The 19,230-nt window shown below is 48.1% G+C and overlaps 1 protein-coding gene across 4 annotated transcripts in view; it reads left to right on the top strand.

The window, feature by feature from the left end:
- SYT16 (synaptotagmin 16) overlaps nucleotides 1-19,230 on the top strand; it is a 150,673-nt gene that overhangs the window by 119,536 nt on the left and 11,907 nt on the right. For all 4 annotated transcript variants that reach the window (XM_068254278.1, XM_068254277.1, XM_068254276.1 and 1 more), the window contains one exon: nucleotides 1,157-1,346. In XM_068254278.1, the coding sequence (XP_068110379.1) occupies nucleotides 1,157-1,346 (190 nt within the window). The remainder of the gene's footprint in view (nucleotides 1-1,156; nucleotides 1,347-19,230) is intronic.

Below are 19,230 nucleotides of genomic sequence, written 5' to 3'. Positions count from 1 at the left end.
AGAAAGGTCTAGCCCTGCAAAGTCCAACCAACACTACAAAAGAACACAAAGAAAATGCTGAATAGGTTTATTATACAGTATGTCCTACATGGACACTAATAGTAAATTAGAATAGGAACCACAGGTATACATAAAACCTGACCTGAACCTCTGAGTACATATGATGCATCTGCTGCAAATATGTGCATCCAAATGTCTGCATTTTTAACAACGATTAGAAACCTCTATTTTTGTACAGCCTCTAGACTTGACAGAAACCGCCCACGTATAGGTGGCCACACACAATACAATCAAATTCGATAAATATGATCGGATCTCCCCCTCAAAAAAAAACTTTTTTTCATTCGACTTTTTTTTCCGATTTTTATCGATCCAGAATGCTGGAAATTTTCCTCAATTTTTCTAAAGATTGTATGGTGTGTGTTAGATTGTAAATGTATTGAGTTTCTTATCATTTTTATCAAAATTTGGGAAAAATTGAACATAGGTGTGTGGTACATTAGTTATATTTTTGAAATGTTACAATCAGTCAGAAAAATTGATTGCAATTCTTGAATTGAACAGATATTTAAAAAATTGTATGGTGTGTGGTCACCTTTAAGTCTGTACATGGATAGTAGACAGGGGCGTAACTACCTCCACCGTAAGCAGAACGGTGGTGTAGTGGTTAGCGCTTTTGCCTTGCAACGCTGGGCCCCTGGTTCGAATCCCAGCCAGGTCAACATCTGCAAGGTGTTCTGTATGTTCTCCCCGTGACTGTGTGGGTTTCCTCCGGGCACTCCGGTTTCCTCCCACATCCCAAAAACATATAGATAAGCTAATTGGCTTACCCCTAAATTGGCCCTAGTCTTGAATACTTACACTTCACGATATATACATATGACCATGGTAGGGATTAGATTGTGAGCCCCTCTGAGGGACAGTTAGTTACAAGACAATATACTCTGTACAGCACTGCATATTATGTCGGCGCGATATAAATACTTAAATAAATAGATAAAAATGTATGGAAGCAGGTAAATAGAACGCTCACTGCGCTACTCTGCATGTGGATGGGAGGAGGGCCCGCCCCCTGGGATTGTGGGGGCTATTGGTATGCCCGTTGTAATAGATAAATAAGAACTAAAAAATATGTTCTTTTCCCTGCTCTTTCCAGAGTGGCGACTCCCAGATGAGTTTTTCTGCCGCCTCCCCCACTGACAGCGCATCGTCCTCGCAGTCCCTGTCACACGGTGGCGTGCCGGAGCTTCTGGTGGGGCTGTCATACAACGCTACAACAGGACGGCTCTCTGTACAGATGATTAAAGGAAGTCATTTCCGCAACCTCGCCATCAATAGGCCACCTGGTGAGTACATGCTCTGTCACTATCAATATTTGATGGAAGAAGAAGAGCTGGAAAGGTCAGCTGTGTGAGAGTTTTACGAGTCAGATTTAAAGGAAACACAAGGTGAAAAAAAAAGTGATGCGATAAACCATAATATCTACCCTCTTTCTGTTAAAGCATACATGTCAAACTCCAGCCTGTGGGCCAAATTTGGCCTTCAGAGCCATTCAATTTGGCCCCCAAGTGGTTTCCCCACTTTCCATTATGTTTGGCCCAGTCTAGACCACCAGGGAAGGTATATTGCGGGTGAAGCTCTAGATCAGGCTTTCTCAACCAGGGTTCCCTGGAACCCCAGGGTTCCTTGAGGACTCTGCAGGGGTTCCTTGGCATTTTACCCCATCGTGGGGGAAGTATAATAGAGCACACTATAATAGGTGGTACTGTAACAAGAAGCACTACATTGGGGGGTCAGGAGACAGTATAATGAGTGGCAGTGTAATAGGAGATAGTGAAATTAGCAGCCTAACATATTTAAAGACCATGCCTCCTGAAAAATAAATGCAGGGGTTCCTCGAGACCAAAAAATTGTTTGCAGGGGTTCCTTGAGATCCAAAAGTTATTTACAGGGTAGGGTTCCTCGAAGGTAAAAAGGTTGAGAAAGGCTGCCCTAGATCAACAGGAAAGCCATATGTGGGATGCAGAGGGAAAGCAGTAAACACTAGGGAATTGTATAGGAGAGGGTGGGGGCCACTAGGCACCAGAGAACTGTATATGGGAGTGAGGACCACTAGACACCTGTTAGTGGTTGGAGGGGGTCCATTAGACATGAGGGAACTGTATAGGGGTTGGAGAGGGGCCATTAGACACCTGGGAACTTTATAAGGGGGGGGGGGGGAGGTGGCCAGTAGACATTGAGGTTGGCCCGCGACTAGGTCCCAGCATACAACTCCGGCCCACTTTGTATTTGAGTTTGATACCCCTGTGTTAAAGGGAACCTGAAGATTGCTAAAACAAAGTTTCACTTACCTGGGACTTCTGCCAGCCCCCCTCCCCTGTGCCTGCGCACAGAAAACTCACGACCTAGGTCCTGACATCACACCGTGGGAGGGGTTTTACCACAATATCAGCCATACAGAGCCCCTGATGGTCTATTAGAGAAAACAGCTACTTCTAGGGATGGAGTTCAACCCCTGGTTACAGTACCCCTTTAGGAGGTCACACACGATACAATAAAATTTTCCAATTTTGCAGCAATTCCTTAAAAATGAACAATTGTACAGAGAAATTTAAAGCTTTTTCTTTTTTTTTCATTTGTTCGAGAAACCTGATCTAATTTCCCATTTTTCTTTGATAACATAAAATCATGAGTGTTGGATTTTTCTGTTCAGTTTTTGTAAAAATTAAATGGCGTAGGGTAGATCATCAATTTTTTGATGTATAGATCCTAGCATTTTTTTTCAGTTTCGAAATTTTTTTTTTCATAATTGGGGGAAAATGGAACTTGTGTGTGGTACAATGGTCAGATTTTTGAAATGTAGAATCGGTCAGAAAAATTGATTGCGATCTTGAATCGAAAGCTATTTAAAAAATAATAATAATGTTATGGTGTGTTGCCACCTTTACAGTTGTTGTTAAAGGGGAACTTCCGCCTAAACAAACATACTGTCATTAAGTTACATTAGTTATGTTAATTAAAATAGATAGGTAATATAATCTCTTACCTACCCTGTTTTAAAAGAACAAGCAAATGTTTGTGATTTCATGGGGGCTGCCATCTTTGTCATGGGGGCTGCCATCTTTGTCATGGGGCAGCCATCTTTGTCATGGGGGCAGCCATCTTTTTGGTTGAAAGGAGGTGACAGGGAGCATGAGACACATTTCCAACTGTCCTGTGTCCTGATCACCCCTCCCAGCTGCACGCACTAGGCTTTAAATCTCAAATTCAAAATTAAAAAAAAAATAAATTTGCACCAAAACAGCAGAAGGAGAACAACATCAGAAATCCCATCATGCTTTGCACATCATCAGGGGAAAAATGCCCGGCAGTTTTCTTCTGTGCAGCTAAAAATGAGGGTTGGATAAGAAAAACAAAGTTCTAATGCTGTGAAACTGTTAAAGAAACACCAAGCTTTTTCAGTGCTGATGAGTAGATTTTTAGGCTGGAGGTTCACTTTAAAGAGACACTGAAGCGAGAATAAATCTCGCTTCAGTGCTTATATTCAGCAGGGGCATGTGTGCCCCTGCTAAAACGCCGCTATCCCGCGGCTAAACGGGGGTCCCTTCACCCCCAAACCCACCCCTGCAAAATCTACGACCAACTTGGTTGTAGATTTTGCTGCTGTTGAGGCAGGACTAACGGCTGCAGCCCTGCCTCTCAGTGCCGTCTATCAGCGGCGCATCGCTGCCTCTCCTCCGCCCCTCTCAGCGAAGGAAGACTGAGAGGGGCGGGGGAGAGGCGGAGATACGCGCTGACAGACGCGCGTGAGGCAGGGCTGCGGCCATTAGCCCTGCCTCAATGCGGAAGAGATCCCCCGCTGCACGGAGGGGATTTGGGAGGTAAGGGACCCCCGTTTAGCCGCGGGATAGGGGTGTTTTAGCAGGGGCACACATGCCCCTGCTGAATGTAAGCACTGATTTATTCTCGCTTCAGTGTCTTTACACTACTGCACCCTGGTGGTTGAAATCTACGCTGTGTTTGGGACCCGTCCTCCATGCCAGGGCATAGATTTCCATTAATGCGCCATCGCTGTTCGAGCCGATCTCCCATCGCTGCTTCCCACTGAGCTGGACAGGAGCTGCTTCCCACTGAGCTGACCCTGAGATCATTGTGATTGGCTCACAGTGATCACAGGGTCAGGAGCCAAGGAAATCGGCTTGTTGGTGAGCCCTGTATTTTTTTTTTTTTTTTATTATCAAAAAAGTCTCTGGTCTTTAAGGGGCCAGAGACTTCTGGTACGAAAGTGGTTAAACCCAGGGGCGTAACAATAGACCCTGCAAGGGATGCCTCTGCAGGGGGGCCCAGAAGCCACAGGGGGCCCGTGGGGGGGAAAGTTTGAGAGACTGACAGCTAAGGCCATGGAGAAAAAAAACTTATTCTGCTCTCACAGCATTGTTATATTGACTGCATGTGTCCACCACACAGATAAGGAATCACACCCACTTTGGAATTTGTACACTGTCCCTGCTCCCTAGGGTTCGTAAAACAACATCTGTCTCTCACTGCTGCAAAGTTCTGATGACTAGATGTACAACCTTAGAAACAAAGGAGTCACATTTTGAAAAAAAGTTGTAGACTTTCCCTTTTCAGAAAAAGGATTCCTAGATTCTTATCACACGGGCTAATGACTTTATGGCCTCTGAATACTTTTACAACACAGTGAAGTGGAGATTGATGTCTGACTGTTGCTGCTTCATTGAGATCTTTTTGTCTCATACTGAGTCCAAGTTCTTGTAATAACAGTATCAATCAGTGACATTCTGAATGTTTTGCCAAAGTTACAGTGAATACTATATGTTATGTTCAGCATGTCATTGTTGTTCCTCCATATAGCATGTGCTCTCATGTAGTAAAATAATACAGCTGTGTGTGTATGTACTGGGAGCAGAGCTGCAACGAGGGACTTGTCAGCTACATTGGGCTGGAGGAAGCCCCGGGTAAGCAGATCTGGGGGGAGCATAGATTGCCTGATGTTTCCTTTAAGTCTAAGTGTTTTTATCTGCATGGGGAAAACACATTGGTCCTCAGTCTTCCTGTGCAGAAAGCGAGGGGGGTGGGGGGCCCCATCCAAAGTTTTGTGGGGGCCCCATCCAAAGTTTCGCAGGGGGGCCCAGTGATGTCTAGTTACGCCCCTGGTTAAACCTGTTTTCTGTATACTCTGTTTTATTGACATAAAAACCCGATCTGTAGGTAAGGCCATAAGTGTAAATTCCTTAGGTTAGGAGTGCTGCAGGCCTGGTGTGTGCTGCAGTTTGATGTTCCAGCTGTGGCATTTGGTTTTAGATGCTGAGTGGCTTATTACAATAGATATCTTTTTAAGAAGTTCAAGGATGGATACATGTTCAAGGACTGACGTGCTGTGTCTGTTGTTGTGCTGCAGAAGAGGCTGAAGGATTTTGTATGCAGCCAAGAATAAATCTCTGCCTCGGCAGATGATGTTCCCGGCATTTGTTCAGGGTCTGCCTTTGTGAAGCGGATGAATATGCCAGCGCTGGGATTGCTTTGACAGATGTAGGCTCTGACTTGAAAGGCTGCCATTGTCTGTGTAGCGATAATTCAAGGTACTGTGTAATACAGAGACCAGCCAATAACGCCCACCTACCTAGCTCGGGTGTTCTTCCTTACTAGCACTGAGTGGATTGCATTTGTGGAGCTGGGGCTCTCGGCAGCTCAAGGCTGATCTGCAATAGGTTTTTAGTAAGATTTGCTGGGGGCTAGCATCCACTAGGCCCCTAGACCTTCTCCAGGCCCTAGGCAACTGTCTGGGTTTATGCAGTGGATGGGGTGTCGGGACACCCTGGAAAGAGGAGACCAAACAAAAATCAGGAGCCCAAATGCTGTAGTATGTCAGTAGCACTTAAAAGGGCTACTCACAAAGGTGGGTTGCTGGGGGCAACCGACCACAGGAAGCAGGTGGAGATAATGAACCCGTCTCCCCGCTAGAGTTGGGCCGAACGGTTCGCCTGCGAACGGTTCCATGCGAACTTCAGTGGTTCGCGTTCGCGTCCCGCAGGCGAACCTTTGCGGAAGTTCGGTTCGCCCCATAATGCACATGGAGGGTCAACTTTGACCCTCTACATCACAGTCAGCAGGCCCAGTGTAGCCAATTAGGCTACACTAGCCCCTGGAGCCCCACCCCCCCTTATATAAGGCAGGCAGCGGCGGCCATTACGGTCACTCGTGTGCTGCCTGCGTTAGTGAGAGTAGGGCGAGCTGCTGCAGACTGTCTCTCAGGGAAAGATTAGTTAGGCTTAACTTGTTCCTGTCTGGCTGCATACCTGTTCTGTGAACCCACCACTGCATACCTGTGCTGTGAACCCACCACTGCATACCTGTGCTGTGAACCCACCACTGCATACCTGTGCTGTGAACCCACCACTGCATACCTGTGCTGTGAACCCACCACTGCATACCTGTGCTGTGAACCCACCACTGCATACCTGTGCTGTGAACCCACCACTGCATACCTGTGCTGTGAACCCACCACTGCATACCTGTTCAGTGAACCTGCCACTGCATACCTGTTCTGTTCAGTGGACCCGCCACTGTATACCTGTTCATTGAACCCACCACTGCATACCTGTGCTGTGAACCCACCACTGCATACCTGTTCTGTGAACCCACCACTGCATACCTGTTCAGTGAACCCGCCACTGCATACCTGTTCTGTTCAGTGGACCCGCCACTGTATACCTGTTCTGTTCAGTGGACCCACCACTGTATACCTGTTCAGTGAACCCGCCACTGCATACCTGTTCTGTTCAGTGGACCCGCCACTGTATACCTGTTCAGTGAACCCACCACTGCATACCTGTGCTGTGAACCCACCACTGCATACCTGTTCTGTGAACCCACCACTGCATACCTGTTCAGTGAACCCGCCACTGCATACCTGTTCTGTTCAGTGGACCCGCCACTGTATACCTGTTCAGTGAACCCGCCACTGCATACCTGTTGTGTTCAGTGAACCTGCCACTGCATACCTGTTCTGTGAACCCGCCACTGTATACCTGTTCTGTTTAGTGAACCCACCACTGTATACCTGTTCTGTTTAGTGAACCCGCCACTGTATACCTGTTCTGTTTAGTGAACCCGCCACTGCATACCTGTTCTGTTCAGTGGACCCGCCACTGTATACCTGTTCAGTGAACCCGCCACTGCATACCTGTTGTGTTCAGTGAACCTGCCACTGCATACCTGTTCTGTGAACCCGCCACTGTATACCTGTTCTGTTTAGTGAACCCGCCACTGTATACCTGTTCTGTTTAGTGAACCCGCCACTGTATACCTGTTCTGTTTAGTGAACCCGCCACTGCATACCTGTTCTGTTCAGTGGACCCGCCACTGTATACCTGTTCAGTGAACCCGCCACTGCATACCTGTTCTGTTTAGTGAACCCGCCACTGTATACCTGTTCTGTTTAGTGAACCCGCCACTGCATACTTGTTCTGTTTAGTGAACCCGCCACTGCATACCTGTTCAGTGAACCCGCCACTGTATACCTGTTCTGTTTAGTGAACCCGCCACTGCATACCTGTTCTGTTCAGTGGACCCGCCACTGTATACCTGTTCAGTGAACCCGCCACTGCATACCTGTTGTGTTCAGTGAACCTGCCACTGCATACCTGTTCTGTGAACCCGCCACTGTATACCTGTTCTGTGTAGTGAACCCGCCACTGCATACCTGTTCTGTTCAGTGGACCCGCCACTGTATACCTGTTCAGTGGACCCGCCACTGTATACCTGTTCAGTGAACCCGCCACTGTATACCTGTTCTGTTTAGTGAACCCGCCACTGCATACCTGTTCTGTTCAGTGGACCCGCCACTGTATACCTGTTCAGTGAACCCGCCACTGCATACCTGTTGTGTTCAGTGAACCTGCCACTGCATACCTGTTCTGTGAACCCGCCACTGTATACCTGTTCTGTTTAGTGAACCCGCCACTGTATACCTGTTCTGTTTAGTGAACCCGCCACTGTATACCTGTTCTGTTTAGTGAACCCGCCACTGCATACCTGTTCTGTTCAGTGGACCCGCCACTGTATACCTGTTCAGTGAACCCGCCACTGCATACCTGTTGTGTTCAGTGAACCTGCCACTGCATACCTGTTCTGTGAACCCGCCACTGTATACCTGTTCTGTTTAGTGAACCCACCACTGTATACCTGTTCTGTTTAGTGAACCCGCCACTGCATACCTGTTCTGTTCAGTGGACCCGCCACTGTATACCTGTTCAGTGAACCCGCCACTGCATACCTGTTGTGTTCAGTGAACCTGCCACTGCATACCTGTTCTGTGAACCCGCCACTGTATACCTGTTCTGTTTAGTGAACCCGCCACTGTATACCTGTTCTGTTTAGTGAACCCGCCACTGTATACCTGTTCTGTTTAGTGAACCCGCCACTGCATACCTGTTCTGTTCAGTGGACCCGCCACTGTATACCTGTTCAGTGAACCCGCCACTGCATACCTGTTGTGTTCAGTGAACCTGCCACTGCATACCTGTTCTGTGAACCCGCCACTGTATACCTGTTCTGTTTAGTGAACCCGCCACTGTATACCTGTTCTGTTTAGTGAACCCGCCACTGCATACCTGTTCTGTTCAGTGGACCCGCCACTGTATACCTGTTCAGTGAACCCGCCACTGCATACCTGTTGTGTTCAGTGAACCTGCCACTGCATACCTGTTCTGTGAACCCGCCACTGTATACCTGTTCTGTTTAGTGAACCCACCGCATCAGTGCGCATACCTGTGCAGTTAAGTGAACCCACCTACCTACGTGAGTGCACGCAGTGTGATATACCACTCCGTGCATACCCGATATGGACAAAACAGGTAGAGGAAGAGGTAGTGCCAGAGCCAGAGGAAGGCCACCCGGCAGGTCTGCGCGAGGTCGTGTAAATGTAATTTCGTGTAGACCTGGCCCACAGTACAGTGCTCGGAAGAAGGCACGTCCCATCACCTCCCAAGATTGTCAGGACGTGGTTGAGTATTTAGCGACACAGAACACCTCATCTTGCTCAGCCACCAGCGCTACTACTAGCACCACTTCCGCTGCATTTGACACTTCGCAAGAATTATTTAGTGTTGAAATCACTGATGCACAGCCATTGTTGTTACAGCCAGATGAATTTTCACCAGCTAATATGTCTGAGTTACGCGGCAACACTATGGATGTAACGTGTCAGGAGGATGAAGGACCTACTGATGGTGCAAGTTTGGATTTGTCTGAGGCAAGCGAAGCTGGGCAGGATGACTACGATGATGACGGTAATAGGGATCCTCTGTATGTTCCCAATAGAGGAGATGAAGAGGGGGACAGTTCAGAGGGGGAGTCAGAGAGTAGTAGGAGGAGAGAAGTTGCTGAAAGAAGCTGGGGCAGCTCTTCGTCAGAAACAGCTGGTGGCAGAGTCCGGCACCATGTATCGCCACCTATGTACAGCCAGCCAACTTGCCCTTCAGCATCAGCTGCTGAGGTCCCCATAGTGCCCACATCCCAGGGTGGCTCAGCGGTGTGGAAATTTTTTAATGTGTGTGCCTCAGATCGGACCAAAGCCATCTGTTCGCTCTGCCAACAAAAATTGAGCCGTGGAAAGGCCAACACTCACGTAGGGACAAGTGCCTTACGAAGGCACCTGGAGAAAAGGCACAAACAGCAATGGGATGGCCACCTGAGCAAAAGCAGCAGCAGCACACAAAAGCAAAGCCACCCTCCTTCTCCTCTTCCTCCTCCATCAGGTGCATTATCTGCTTCTGCCGCTTTCTCCCTTCCACCTTCACAGGCACCCTCCTCCACTCCGCCTCTGCCCTTGAGCGGTTCCTGCTCCTCTGCCCACAGCAGCAGTCAGGTGTCCGTGAAGGAAATGTTTGAGCGGAAGAAGCCAATTTCGGCCAGTCACCCCCTTGCCCGGCGTCTGACAGCTGGCGTGGCGGAACTGTTAGCTCGGCAGCTGTTACCATACCGGCTGGTGGACTCTGAGGCCTTCCGTAAATTTGTGGCCATCGGAACACCGCAGTGGAAGATGCCAGGCCGCACTTATTTTTCGAGAAAGGCCATACCCCAACTGCACCGTGAAGTTGAGAGGCAAGTGGTGTCATCTCTTGCGAAGAGCGTTGGGTCAAGGGTACACCTGACCACGGATGCCTGGTCTGCCAAGCACGGGCAGGGCCGCTACATTACCTACACAGCCCATTGGGTGAACCTGGTGGTGAACGATGGCAAGCAGGGCGCAGCGGACCAAATTGTGACACCTCCACGGCTTGCAGGCAGGCCTCCTGCCACCTCCTCTCCTCCTGCTACATGCTCTTCGCTGTCCTCCTCCTCCTTGGCTGAGTGGCAGTTCTCCTCTCCAGCTACACAGCCCCAGCTCCGCAGGGCCTATGCTGCATGCCAGGTACGACGCTGTCACGCCATCTTAGACATGTCTTGTCTCAAAGCGGAGAGTCACACTGGAGCAGCTCTCCTGGCTGCTCTTAACAAACAGGTGGATGAGTGGCTGACCCCGCACCACCTGGAGATAGGCAACGTGGTGTGCGACAACGGCAGCAATCTGCTTGCCGCTTTGCATATGGGGAAGCTGACACGCATACCCTGCATGGCACATGTCATGAATCTAGTGGTTCAAAGATTTGTGGCAAAGTACCCTGGCTTAGCGAATGTCCTGAAGCAGGCCAGGAAGTTCTGTGGGCATTTGAGGCGGTCTTACACAGCCATGGCACGCTTTGCGGAAATTCAGCGCAAAAACAACATGCCGGTGAGACGCCTCATTTGCGATAGCCCGACTCGCTGGAACTCGACCCTGCTCATGTTCTCCCGCCTGCTAGAACAGAAGAAAGCCGTGACCCACTACCTCTACAACTACAGTAGAATGAAACAGTCTGGGAAGATGGGGATGTTCTGGCCCGACAACTGGACACTGATGGAAAATGCATGCAGGCTCATGCGGCCGTTTGAGGAGGTGACCAACCTGGTGAGCCGCAGTGAGGGCACCATCAGCGACTTAATTCCCTACGCTTACTTCTTGGAGCGTGCTGTGCGTAGAGTGGCGGATGAAGCTGTGAATGAGCGTGACCAGGAACCGTTACGGCAGGAACAGGCATGGGACCAATTTTCATCAGACCCAGCTGTTTCCTCAACACCTGCGGCAGCACAGAGGGGGGAGGAGGAGGAAGAAGAGAAGTCGTGTGCAGAAGACGAGTCAGACTCAGAGGATGATGAGCAAGGTGTTTCTTTGGGGGAGGAGGAGGAGGAGGGGACAGCGGCAGGAGAACAACCTCAGCAGGCATCGCAAGGGGCTTGTGCTGCTCAACCTTCCCGTGGTATTGTTCGCGGCTGGGGGGAGGAGGTTGACTTACCTGACGTCACTGAGGAAGAGCAAGAGGAGATGGAGGGTACTGGATCCGACTTTGTGCAGATGTCGTCTTTTATGCTGTCCTGCCTGTTGAGGGACCCCCGTATAAAAAACCTCAAGGGGAATGAGCTGTACTGGGTGGCCACACTACTAGACCCTCGGTACAGGCACAAAGTGGCGGACCTGTTACCAACTCACCGGAAGGTGGAAAGGATGCAGCACATGCAGAACCAGCTGTCAACTATGCTTTACAATGCCTTTAAGGGTGATGTGACGGCACAACGCCAGCAAGGTACCACTGCCACTAATCCTCCTCCCGTGTCCACGCAGTCAAAGACAGGACGCTCCAGCGATCTCATGGTGATGTCGGACATGCGGACGTTCTTTAGTCCAACGCCTCGCCGTAGCCCTTCCGGATCCACCCTCCACCAACGCCTGGAACGGCAGGTAGCCGACTACCTGGCCTTAAGTGTGGATGTAGACACTGCTGTGAACAGCGATGAGGAACCCTTGAACTACTGGGTGCGCAGGCTTGACCTGTGGCCAGAACTGTCCCAATTTGCCATCCAACTTCTCTCCTGCCCTGCCGCAAGCGTCCTGTCAGAAAGGACCTTCAGCGCAGCTGGAGGCATTGTCTCAGAGAAGAGAAGTCGCCTAAGTCACAAAAGTGTTAAGTACCTCACCTTTATCAAAATGAATGAGGCATGGATCCCGGAGGGCTGCTGCCCGCCCCAAGACTAAGTCAGTCCCCGCACACACAGCATCTCTGCCTGCACGCCGTGTGACTGGCTGCCTGGCCTGCCCCAAGAAGACTAAGTCGCTCCCAGTCCCTCCACACAGCATGTCTGCCTGCAGGCCGCTTGACTACCTTCTCCGCCACCACCAACAGGGTCCGGGACTCCAGGCGGATTGCTGAATTTTTTAGGCCGCTGCTAGCAGCGGCCGCTGTAATAATTTTTCTGGTGCGTGTACATGACTGCCTAATTTTTCTGGCTGCACTGCGGGCAGCTGCAACAACAAAAGAAAAGGCATGTACATGCGCCCATTCCCCTTCGTGATCATTACCTTGCCGTGGTGAAGGGGCTTGCGTATCACAATGAAGCAATGACCGGCGCCTAGATGAGTGTCTCGGGGGGCACACCCACGATAATAAGGTCGTTGCCTCATTGTGGTCAGACCAAATTTGATCAGCTGGACAGTCACTGTTCTGTCATTCAGCTACATCAGCCAGGCGACCATATGGGCTGTAAAGCCACCAAAACCTGCACTCTCGCCATGGTGCGCACCAGTCCAGCACGGCCGTCACTACACAAACAGCTGTTTGCGGTGCGTTACACGGTGAGTTTGGTGTGTCAGTGTGAAGCAGTACCTTAATTACACTACCTGATTGATGTATACACATGCAAGATGTTTGAAAGCACTTTAGGCCTGTCATTTAGCATTCAATGTGATTTCTGCCCTTAAAACGCTGCTTTGCGTCAAATCCAGATTTTTCCCGGGGACTTTTGGCATGTATCCCACTCCGCCATGCCCCCCTCCAGGTGTTAGACCCCTTGAAACATCTTTTCCATCACTTTTGTGGCCAGCATAATTATTTTTTTTTTTTCAAAGTTCGCATCCCCATTGAAGTCTATTGCGGTTCGCGAACTTTAACGCGAACCGAACCTTCCGCGGAAGTTCGCGAACCAGGTTCGCGAACCTAAAATCGGAGGTTCGGCCCAACTCCATGCATACTGGCTCTACATACTCTGGCACTCTTATTGGCCTGAGGAAGCGGGCTTAGACCCGTGAAACACATTGCCTGTGCAAAAATAAAATTCTCTTTTTCTTATGAGAATGTCCTTATTGAGGTAAGCCACCTCCATTTATAATTGTTACTGTTGTTTTTAAAGAGACACTGAAGCAAAAAAAATTATGATATAATGATTTGTATGTGTAGTACAGCTAAGAAATAAAACATTAGGAGCAGAGACATGAGTCTAATATTGTTTCCAGTACAGGAAGAGTTAAGAAACTCCAGTTGTTATCTATGGACAAGAGCCATTGAGCTCCACCACTTTCAAAGTCACAGAGAGCTCTATCTTCTGAAGCTTATTATCTCAAGTGTCTGGCACTGTATTGTTTTTTTCTTCTGCAGAGAACAGTTCAAAAGTTCACTAGTCTGCTCTGTAAAATAATTTAGAATGCTTAGTGTAGTGTGTAAATGGCAAATATTAGAGAATGATGCAATGTTATAAAAGAAAAACCTATAGAACTTAACCACGTAAGGACCAGGGGATATTTCGCTGATCAGTGCTGCGTGGGCTCTCCAGCCCACAGCAGAGATCAGCAGGCAGGCAGGATGATCAGACTGCCCCCCTTTTTTCCCCACTAGGGGGATGTCCTGCTGGGAGGGGTCTGATCGCCGCCGGCTGTTTTGGTTTAGCGGGAGGGGCTCCTCAAAGTCCCCCTCCGCAGTGCTATCCCTTCCTCCCTCTCCTCCTTACTGTGGGCGGTACAGGACGGCGATCCATCCTGTACCGCCTCTAATAGGCTTCAGCCTATCAGACTGCGGCGATCCTCGGCCAATCAGAGGCCGGGGATCACCGATCTCCTTAACGGCGCTGCTGCGACAGCAGCGCCGTATGATGTCAACATGGGATTTTTTCCCCGCGTGTTTACAATTCGCCTGCGAGCCGCAATTGGAGGCTTGCAGGCTGTTCACGGAGACTCGCTCTGTGAACTGACATAGAACGTTCCATGGAAAACCACAAACGACCTGCCGCCGCCTATCGGCGTTAGGCGGTCGTTATGTGGTTAGAGAGAATCTGTACTCTAAAATTCTTACAATAAAAAGTATACCATTCTATAATGTTCTCCTGGGCCCCTCTGTGCTGTTTCTGCCTCTCCCTGCTGCAATCCTGGCTTGTAATTAACACTTTTTATCCAGTGTTTACAAACAAAAGACATCGCAAGTGATAGGATCAGCGTGTGAGTCATACAGGGTGTGCAGGGGGCCTGGAGAGGGTGTGTATAGCTTCTATCCAATCACAAACAGCACAGCACATTCCTGCCTGACTCCGACAGAGCCTACAGAGGAGAGAAGATTAGATCATATAACAGAGATAATACAGCCACTGTGCAACTATGAAAGGCTGCAGTAAGACAGAGCACATTAGAACAGGTATAGGAACTGATAGGATAGAAGAAATAAGGATGAAAATTTTGTTACAGAGTCTCTTGAAAATAAAAATGAGTATATTTTCTTTGCTACTAATGTTCTAATAATTATCCGTACTACACAACCAATTCATTATATTATAATTTTTTTCCACTTCAGTGTCTCTTTACCTCTGTTTTATAAACCCCTGGGTGCTTCTTTACCCTCATTGTGCCTAGGTTTATGTTAATTATCCTGGTTAATTATCGTGGTTTCAGCATCAGAAATGCTTTATATATATATATGATGTTTAGCTATGTGGATTCCTCCCCCCTGCCCCCAAGCATTCTGGAAGACCAGGTATATTTTCTACTGGCTTTGGAACTCTCAGTAAACAAACATTCCACAGAGATCACCTGTCAGGACTAAAGATGTCCCCACCTGTTATAAGTTTCAAAATGTAAATCGGGGAGAAAAAAAGATTTTATAGTGAACAAACACTGCCTAAATAATTTATCAATTGATACTGAAAAAAAAATTACATTATTTTCACTACAGTTCCTCTTTATAGGGTGATAAGCAAAGTAACTGATGAACTGGAAATTCCACTTTGGTTGAAAAACATAACAAAACAAAACATTCAGCTCTTCTCTTTACAAGAAATCATAATTAGGGATGGTTAAAAAGATGCAAATAAATTGGAGTTGATGCAGGATTATGCAAATTGTGTATGTAAATTTATGCTGCTTGAAAATTAACCAGTCAAATCCCACCAAAATGGAATTTGATTAGTCCATGTTCACAATGTAAACATTTGTGTTAGAATTAAACTGATTTTACACCAGCTCAGATTTTTTTGCATCTCACGGACCATTCCCAAAAAGAAGTGATAAAAGATATTTTTTTTTTCCTCAACCAAAGTAGAATTTCCAGTTAAAGTTTGACCTTACACTCAGTTCTGATAACAAAAATTAGAGCTTCATTTCAGTTTGTAGCCAGCTATGAATTAATATTAAATGGAACACCTGATTTATTATTTTTAAACCCCTTGGCCAACTTTCTTATGGCTCCTCTTCCATGTGCTGCAGTCTCTTCCATAGGTAACATCCATATCAGGCGTGTAGCTAGGGGGGGGTTGGGGTAGGTCAAGTGCCCCCGGCGTCCCTAAGGGCGCCCAGCCGAGCTGCTTTTTTTTAATTTTTTATGGGGAGGGGAGCAGCGCAGAGAAGAGGGAGAGCTGTGAGCAGCGGTAGGGAAGGGGGGCCATCTCCCCCCTCCTTCCCTCACCTTAGGGTGCTCTCCCTCCCTCGCTGTCCCCTCCATTAATGTCCGGGTGTCTGGCGCAGCGGGCGGAACTCACCTCCATCTCGCTCCAGCGCCGGAAGTTCGGGTGCCGCAGCCGCTGCTCTGGTCTGGACCAGACCAGAGTAGCGGCAAATCCATCCAGCGCTGCGACGAGATGGAGGTAAGTTCCACCCGCTGCGCCAGACACCCGGACATTAATGGAGGGGAGAGCGAGGGAGGGAGAGCAGCTCTCCCTCTTCTCTGAGCTGCTCCCCTCCTGCTGGGGAGGTGGACACCTGGCTACCTACTCTGGGCACATATACCCCTGCCTACATATACTGGGCACATATACCCCTGGCTACATATACTGGGCACATATCACCCTAACTACATATACTGGGCACATATAACCCTGACTACATATACTGGGCACATATAACCCTGACTACATATACTGGGCACATAGACCCCTGGCTACATATACTGGGCACATATACCCCTGACTATATATACTGGGCACATATTATACCCCTGACTACATATACTGGGCACATATACCCCTGGCTACACATACTGGGCACATATACCCCTGACTATATATATACTGGGCACATATTATACCCCTGGCTACATATACTGGGAACATATAACCCCCTGACTACATATACTGGGCACATATAACCTCCTCACTACATATACTGGGCACATATACCCTTGGCTACATATACTGGGCACATATACCACTGACTATATATACTGGGCACATATTATACCCCTGGCTACATATACTGGGCACATATACCCCTGGCTACATATACTGGGCACATATACCCCTGACTATATATACTGGGCACATATTATACCCCTGGCTACAAATACTGGGAACATATAACCCCCTGACTACATATACTGGGCACATATACCCTTGGCTACATATACTGGGCACATATAATCCTGACTACGTATACTGGGACATATACCTGTGGCTACATATACTGGGCACATATACCCTGCCAATATATACTAGGCATATATACCCCTGACTACATATACTAGGGACATATACCCCACACTACATATACTGGGCACATATACACCTGGCTACATATACTGGGCACATATACCCCTGACTATATATACTGGGCACATATACCCCTGACTACATATACTGGGGACATATACCCCTGGCTATATATACTGAGAACATATACCCCTAGCTACATATACTGGGCACATATAACCCTGACTACAAATACTGGGCACATATACCCCTGGCTACATATACTGGGCACATATACCCCTGGCTACATATACTGGGCATATATACTCCTGGCTACATATACTGGGCACATATACCCCTGGCTACATATACTAGGCACATATACCCCTTACTATATATACTGGGCACATATTATACCCCTGACTATATATACTGGGCACATATTATACCCCTGGCTACATATACTGGGCATATATACCCTTGGCTACATATACTGGGCACATATAACCCCCTGACTACATATACTGGGCACATATAACCCCCTGACTACATATACTGGGCACATATACCCCTGACTACATATACTGGGGACATATACCCCCACTACATATACTGGGCACATATACACCTGGCTACATATACTGGGCACATATACACCTGGCTACATATACTGGGTACATATACCCCTGACTATATATACTGGGGACATATATTCCTGACTACATATACTGGGGACATATACCCCTGGCTATATATACTGAGAACATATACACCTGCGTACATATACTGGGCACATATACCCCTGCCTACATATACTGGGCATATATACCCCTGCCTACATATACTGGGCACATATACCCCTGCCTACATATACTGGGCACATATACCTCTGGCTACATATACTAGGCACATATACCTCTGGCTGCATATACTGGGCACATATACCTCTGGCTACATATACTGGGCACATATACCCCTGGCTACCTGTTCTGTGGATATCTCTACCCCTGGCTACCTGTTCTGGGGACATCTATACCGCTGGCCACCTATTCTGGGGACATCTATACTGCTGGCCACCTATTCTGGGGACACCTATAGACCTGGGGATACCTATTTTTGGGCAACCACTGCTGTCAGATTGAGTGTATTTTGGGGAACTGCTGCCAGGTGAGAGGTGTCTACCATATTAAGGGGGCATTCTGCCTATTTATGTGAAATGCTGTCTATTTATGTGCCTCATGATTGCTGCTGAATTTGTCTTGTTGGGGGCCTCATGGTTACTGACTTTGTCTTGTTGGGGGCCTCATGATTTGTTGGGGGCCCTTATGATTGCTGAACTTGTCTTGTTGGGGGCCTCATGATTGCTAAATTTGTCTTGTTGGGGGCCTCATGATTGCTGAGTTGGTCATGTTGGGGGCTTCATGTTTGCTCATGATTGCTGATTTTGGCTTGATGGGGGGGGGGGGCTCATGATTGCTGAATTGGTCTTGGAACATGCTGGAAGGTACATACTGAGGGAGGGTGGGTGAGCGTGAGCCTGCTAACCTCCATGTACTTTTGGCTCCACCCATAACCACGCCCACATTTAATATGTGACCACGCCCCTTTTGGCGCGGTGCCCCGCAACCTTCACCTTGGGGGGGCGCATTAATAGTCTTTGTCCCCGGGCGCTGAAAACCCTAGCTACGCCTCTGATCCATATACAGCACCCCCGTCTTTCATGGGCATCTCCCTTGGGCTGCAGCTCCCTTCTCCATGTCCTGCTCTCTGTTTGCTGAAACCCCTCTTCCATGTCCCTCCTCCTCCTGGGCAGCGGTTGCCCAAAGCCAGGCCATTGGGGCCTTTTCTGAAATCCAATCCTGAATAAATGACCAAAAGTCTTGTGTAGCACTGATACTGTATGTTTGTAAAAATTATTTAAAGGAAGTGGAATCTTACTTTGAAACACATCCTGTGAACAGTGGAACCAAGTCCTGGGGCGTTCTCAGGAAATAAGACCAGCATGCGATAAAAATAGGAAGGTCATGTGCATCTTGCTCAGAGGAAAAGTGGATCTCACACGGTCTACCAGCATTATCCAATGTTACACCAACTACTAATATACCTTCTTTATTTTTTGGCGATATTTTCACAGGTGACACAGGAAGTGAGACAGGAAGTGTTTTCACACCTCATGCAACACAATTTCTGCCAGAGAGAGTGTTAAAATTACACATAGTGCTAAAATAGAAGACAGAATATAAACACATAGACGTAAGCCAAGTGGCAAGAGAAATGAGGACATCTTTTCCGTCATCTCCGCCACCTTTAAGAAATTTCATTTTAATGAAGAATTACTTCATGCAGACTATATGGAACATCTAACCATTTGCATTATTGCTGATCCCAAACCAGCTGTGGGGGAGGGGAGGG

The sequence above is a fragment of the Hyperolius riggenbachi genome, chromosome 9 (genome assembly GCF_040937935.1).
Source record: "Hyperolius riggenbachi isolate aHypRig1 chromosome 9, aHypRig1.pri, whole genome shotgun sequence".
In the NCBI taxonomy this organism is placed as follows: Eukaryota; Metazoa; Chordata; class Amphibia; order Anura; family Hyperoliidae; genus Hyperolius; species Hyperolius riggenbachi.
This window is presented reverse-complemented; position numbering and strand designations above follow the sequence as displayed.